Below are 6,247 nucleotides of genomic sequence, written 5' to 3' on the forward strand. Positions count from 1 at the left end.
TTTTAATGGTTTTTTATATTTGCAATATCAATTATGACAATGATGTTGATCTTAAACTTAAAATTAGAGTTGGACATTTAGACTGAGAACTAACACTGAAATTAGAATCTGAGACATTCACCATAGGCTTGTTTTTAGTAGTGTAAAATTGAAAACAACCTAAATATCCTTAATAGAGAATTGGTAAACAAATTATGGCACATCCAAACAATGGAGTACTCTACGGCCATCAAAAATCATGAAGAACAATATGTAATTACATGGAAAGATTATCAGGTCATTGTTATAAAATGGCATATGGAACATGGTTCCATTTTTATCAAGTGCATATTCTCCATACTTATGAAAATTTTCTTAAGATGGATACTCATAGAATTAATAAATTATTCAAAAATATTGATAGATATTTAATATGCATATGTACATATACATTATCACATACTTGAATGAGTATGTGTATATGGTTGACTCTTAAATAACCTGGGTTTGAACTGTGTGGGTCCATTTATATGAAGATGTTTTTCAGTAAGTACTGTAAATGTATTTTCTTTTCCTTAGGATTTTCTCAATAACATTTTCGATTCTCTACCTTATGTTATTGTAAGAATGCAGTATATAATACACATAACACAAAAAACATATGTTAATTGACTATTTATTTTATTGGTAAGGCTTCCAGTCAACAATGGGCTATTAGTAGTTAAGCTTTCAGGAAGTCAAAAGTTATACATGGATTTTCAACTGCACTAGATGTCAACAGCCCTAACCCCTGTGTTGTTCAGGGGTCAACTGTAGATGATCGGTGATTCTTGGGGCAATGAGGTCTTTATCCTCCCCCTCCCTTTTTTTGCTCGTAGTTATATTTTCAAAATTAAGTACAAAAATCGCATATTACTTTTGTATTATCAAAAAGAGGGAAGGGTTTTTTGCTTGCCTCTTTCACAAAAGAAATTTAAAACTGTTAGGGCTGATAAGAACATGACAAGGCCTAAGACAGAATTTTGGCAGGGAATGTGCTGAGGACATGGTTCTCCAAGCCCTATCGGGGGTAGGGGTGCACTGCCACTCTAGATGTGACTCTGTCCTGGGGCCGGCAGCGAGTGCCAGCATTCTCTCTTCCTCCCCCTGACCCAGTGTAGATGTCAGGTGCTGCAGTAGGGACCCCCTCCCAGTCTCTGAATGCTTCTCTGCATTTCGGTTTGCATATTTGCCATCTCTCCTCCTCTTCTCATAGGTTCTGGAGCCATCGTTGCTGCCATTGTGGTGGTTGTCATCATCATCTTCACCGTGGTTCTGATCTTGCTAAAGATGTACAACAGGTATGGGATGACTTGGGCTTTAAAACTGTCTGGTCCCTTCAGTGATGCCAAGATGAATGGGAACTAATACTTGTGGATGCCTGTCATGTGCCCAGCAGTATCCATGAGTCCATCATCAAATGCTCTACCTTTTGTGGGTCCTGTTTTGATATCTGTTCTGCTTTAGTAACTTCACAGTGACCAAATATTCTTGTACTTGGAGAAATATTTTTTAAATATAACGATGATAGTGAAAATGATAATGGCTTTGAACATTGTGGTAAACACCTGTATGTAATTTATAGACAATAGAGGAATGTTTCAGTCCTTTTAGGGTCTCTTCTGCTAGGTTGTATTCCGGGGACCACATGAATATTTAAGGTGACAAATAATGGAATGCATATACATGAGATGCCACTTTCTGGGACCAAATAGGAAGAAATAAAATAATATAACTCAATTGCATGAACAATAAATTTTGTGTTATTATCTTATGTGTTATCACCTCTAGTCACAACTTTGCAGAAGGTAATTCTTTTCAGGGAAGATATCAAAATAAAAAAACTATAAATATATCCACATCATGGAAGACCAGGAAGCCATTTTAAAAGAAAAATATCATAGAATCATATTTATTGGTAAGGATAGCTGTTTACATTACATTGTAAAAGTTTACAAAACAGTATGTACATTATGATCATATACTTGGGTTACACACACTCACACCCAAGGAAGGTTCAAACGAGTCACAACAAGGTGTTAACAACCAGTGTGTCTGCATGATAGGATGGCTGGTTACTTGGTTGCTGGTTGTTGCAGGGGAAGGAGCTGTGCTTCCTTATATTTGAGGAGCAGTAAACATGCATTGTTTTTATAATAATATCAATATTACTTATAATAGTAAATAACATATATTCATCTTTTCCTGCAAGACAGGGTTCTAAGCTCCTTATATGTATTAACTCATTTACTCCTCACGACAACCCTACAAGGTGGGTACTACCTGATCTTTCAGGCATGAAACAGGCACAGGAAGATTAAGTAACATGCCCAAGATTACTCAGCCATAATTGCAAAAGTTGAGATTCAAGCCCAGTCCCATCTGGTTTTAAAGAAAGTGCTCCCACCATAATAATAACATTTAATTATTTTTAAAAATCTTTGGAGTATTATAATTTGAATCTATTTCAAACTAGGAAGTGGTGTCAACCCCTAACATCTACCGGTCACTCCTCTCCATCACTGCTGCTGTTCTAAGCCCCTTTTCTAGGTTTTAATGTGGATAGGGACTCTTTTCACCCCACTTTGTTTACAGTGATGTCTGGCCTGGGTTCAGTCTTTGGTTTATCAAAACCGGGCAAGTCATGTAACTTCTTAGTGCTGATTTTATCATCTTTAAAATGGAAGGGTCCCAAAGTATAATAATTGCAGTATGGTTACATTAGAGAATGCCTTTGTTCTTAGGAGCATTTAGGGGTAAGGTACCATGATGTCTGCAACTAACTCACAGGTGGTTTATGATTAAAAAAAAAAAAATACTCTGTGTGTACGTATATGTGTGCATAAATGTGGCTGGGGAGAGAGAGAGAGGGAGAGAAAGCAAATGTGGCAAACTGTTAACACTGGGTGAATTTTTCGGTGAAGGGCATTTGGGTATTAATTGCACTTTTCATGCAACTTCTGAGGATTTGAAAATTTTTTTAAAAATTATGATAGGTCAACAAGATGAAATATCATGTAGATGTTAAAATTAATGATTGTTTTGTTAGTTACTGAATTTTGTGGTGTATAAAATGAAAGACAGGATATATGTTTTAAGTACATTCTCTTCTCAGCTTTGTAAAAAGTTACTAAACATTGCTAGCAATAAACTTAGCCAGCATAATGAGAGTGCAAAATTTAACTCATATTACAACTGAATAGAAAAAAAGTAATATCTTCATTTTGCTTTTAATATAGCCACCTGACACTTTACTCATTCATTAATAGGAAAAAAAATTAAAAATCCAATCTAGCTGAAGTCTAAGGTCCCTTCCAGTTGATCAGTTCCATGGTTGGCATTAAACAACATGATTTAACGACTATCTACATTAATCTTGTCGCCAGAGCTATAGTCATAGAGCCTGTTCCCCAGAGCACACAAGGGGAGACACTCAAGTGGGTGTGCGTATCTCATTGCAGGAAAATGAGGGCAAGGCGGGAGCTGGAGCCCAAGAGCCCCAAACCAGCCACCCCTTCTGCCCAGGGTCCCAACAGCAGCAGCAGCCAACACCCTGCCACTGTGACCTTCAGCCCTGTTGACGTCCACGTGGAGTCTCGGTGACCCCTACCGGGTAATATTTCAGCTATTATCGAAAGAGCCTTCTCCAGTCAAGACCAAGAAGCACATTTCTCCTCTGGCAGCTTCACTATGAGTTCCTTCTTGTCAGGTCTACAGGGGCATCTCATGCAAGCTCTGACGCTTCAGGCAACCCCCAACCCCATCCTGCCCTGCCCTGCATGGCCCCACCCCAACTATGACCGTATCCCTGCTGCCCCACCAAAAAGCTGTATGACACTTTCTTGTCATCTGAGAAGGTAGAGCTATGTGGGTTTAACTCTCTCCCCTCAAGCACAATAGCTAGACAGACAGACAGATAGCCCAGGAGTCTTTGGTCAGGGGTCAGGCGTCAGGCCATGCTCCTGAGAGTGTCACAATGGGGTCTGCTACTAGGTTCATATCAGAGTAAGGGCCATGTCCGCAGCTTTGCAGAGCCAAATATTCAGTCTCATAATGAGGCAGAGGGGAACTAATTTAGACTAACTAACGAGAAAACCAGCTTGTTAATTTGTAACTTGTTCCAGTACTAGATGATCGCTAGTTAGCTCATGACTATTGGTCAGCCTATTTTTTCCTCCTTGAGAATGGTTACACAGAAAACTGAATTATCTGTTTAAACTGAAGCTTTCTACTTCATTAGTAAAGAGTCAGATTAGAAGGAATAGGGTGACCTCGATAAATAATGGCCTCTAGGACCAAAACTCCTTGCAGTGTCCATGAGCCTTGGAACATGCCTGGTGGCCAGTTAGACCCTATCTCCCCCTCCAGGCTGGATTAACCCTGACTCACTCTAATATCTAGGCTCCCCTCGATTTGGATTCTGATCAATCCTCACTCTCCAGTTAACAGTTACCTCTGAGGACCAGGATTTGTAGACTGATTAGATTACAACTCTGTTACCTATTCTCTTCATGGTTGCCTTGCAGAAATTCAGGACATATACGTTGTACGACATTCACAAACCATTTCTCTGTAGAGAGCTGAGCTCTTTGATTCTTCAGCCTGGAGTACCATCTACTAAGAGGGGAAAGCATTTTGGAATTAAGAAGACCCACCTTCCGAACCCAACTTCCCCATTGCGTGGCCTTGGAAAAGTGACTTGACCTCTCCATACTTGGTTTCCCGGTCATGAAGTGGGAATGATAACATCTGCTTCACTGGGTTATGATAACAAGTCAAGGTCTTAATAAAGCAGCTCCGATAGTGCCTGGCACCAGCAAATAGGAGCCAGCATTATTGTTGACGATATTTCTTCAATTGCAAAACATATTTTTTTTTACATTTTAATGATTCTAAAATCAGAACATGCTTAAAGTTCATGGGTCCGTTAATGTAGTTGTTATCTCTCTCTCTTGCTCTCTTTCTTTCAAAAAGCTGTTTTGTTAATCAATTGTGTTTTTTATCCCCCAATTGTGTTTAAATATCCACCAAGTACCAGCCGCGTTGCAAGGTGCCTTCGCACAAGTCATCTCATAGGATTTATTTTTCCCAGTAACACTAGGAGGTATTTTTTCCATTTGCAGATGAGAATTTCAAACTCAAAAAGAAAAAATACCTGTCCAAAGTCACATGGCTACTAAGTTGCAAAGACAAGACTCAAGCCCAGGTCTCTTTGACTCCAAAGTCTATCTTTTCATTATATCACATTCTTCTCCACCTGTCTAGAAAAACATGGATTCATTTGTGGGTTGAACCAGAGCACAGGCTTGTCTTTGTGTTTGAGTGGAGGTCAGGGGTCTAGCTTCCAAACCAAAAGTTAGGGGCAAAGCCACTCTGGTAGCCTCCTTCGGGCTTCCATGATTGTAGATAAAGGAGCCCCTTCTAAACCCACCGAAGCTCTAAAGATTTCTGATTCATCGCCCACCACTTAGGCTCATGGAGTGAGGCGTGGACCTAGGGCAAAGCCATTTCCTTAAGGACTCAACCCCAGATAGGTATGTTTCCCAAACATATTCTGCTTAAAAAGAAAAAAATTGTTTGGAATGTTCCAGCCCTAAAACCAGATTCTTCTGCCCATAGTAGAATCGTCCCAGAATTACTAGGGAAATTATCCTCTGGTATATCTTCTTTTGCTAAATGAAATTTTGGAAATAGAGGAAAGAGGGGAAGGTAGAGAGGTGAGGGGGAGGAAATAAAAGGGTTTTAATATTTTGTTTTAATAAAAGTCTTTTAAGGGCTCCTATGTGTAAGTTGAGGTGTTGCTAAACACATGAAGTCAGTCCCTGCTCTCAAGGGTCTGCAGCTGGTGTCCTGTGACAGGGATCTTGCAATGTGGTTATGAATTTTGTTTCTGACAGGAGTCTTTTCTAACTGAGCAAATGCTGCCTTATTTGGCCACTAAATCAATAAAAGATATTGAATGCTTAAAGAAAAATGTCTAAAAATAAAAAGGTTTAAATCAAACGTTTGTTGAGTTATTTCAATTAAGCTTAGAGCTTGCAAAGACTTTTTCTAAAAACTTCCTCTCCCTGACAATGTAAACAGAGTCCTGTGGGGAAGACTGAGCCTTTTTAAACATTTTGTTCTCACTTCAAAAATGATGGAAAAGGTGGGTTACTATCAATGGACCTTTCTGTGAGTTTGGAAACTCTGTTAACTTGATTAAATATTGCAAAAGCAATCTCATTTC

General features: G+C 39.1%; 1 protein-coding gene across 1 annotated transcript in view; it reads left to right on the plus strand.

The window, feature by feature from the left end:
* The window catches only part of NCMAP (non-compact myelin associated protein), a 6,814-nt gene extending 2,152 nt beyond the window's left edge, over window positions 1-4,662 (plus strand). Inside the window, exons 2-4 of the mRNA XM_011357612.2 lie at window positions 1,235-1,319; window positions 3,480-3,631; window positions 4,545-4,662. Of these exons, the coding sequence (XP_011355914.1) occupies window positions 1,235-1,319; window positions 3,480-3,621 (227 nt within the window). The 3' untranslated portion in view covers window positions 3,622-3,631; window positions 4,545-4,662. The remainder of the gene's footprint in view (window positions 1-1,234; window positions 1,320-3,479; window positions 3,632-4,544) is intronic.
* Window positions 4,663-6,247: the final 1,585 nt, after the last annotated feature.

The sequence above is a fragment of the Pteropus vampyrus genome, unplaced genomic scaffold, assembly GCF_000151845.1.
Source record: "Pteropus vampyrus isolate Shadow unplaced genomic scaffold, Pvam_2.0 Scaffold36, whole genome shotgun sequence".
In the NCBI taxonomy this organism is placed as follows: domain Eukaryota; kingdom Metazoa; phylum Chordata; class Mammalia; order Chiroptera; family Pteropodidae; genus Pteropus; species Pteropus vampyrus.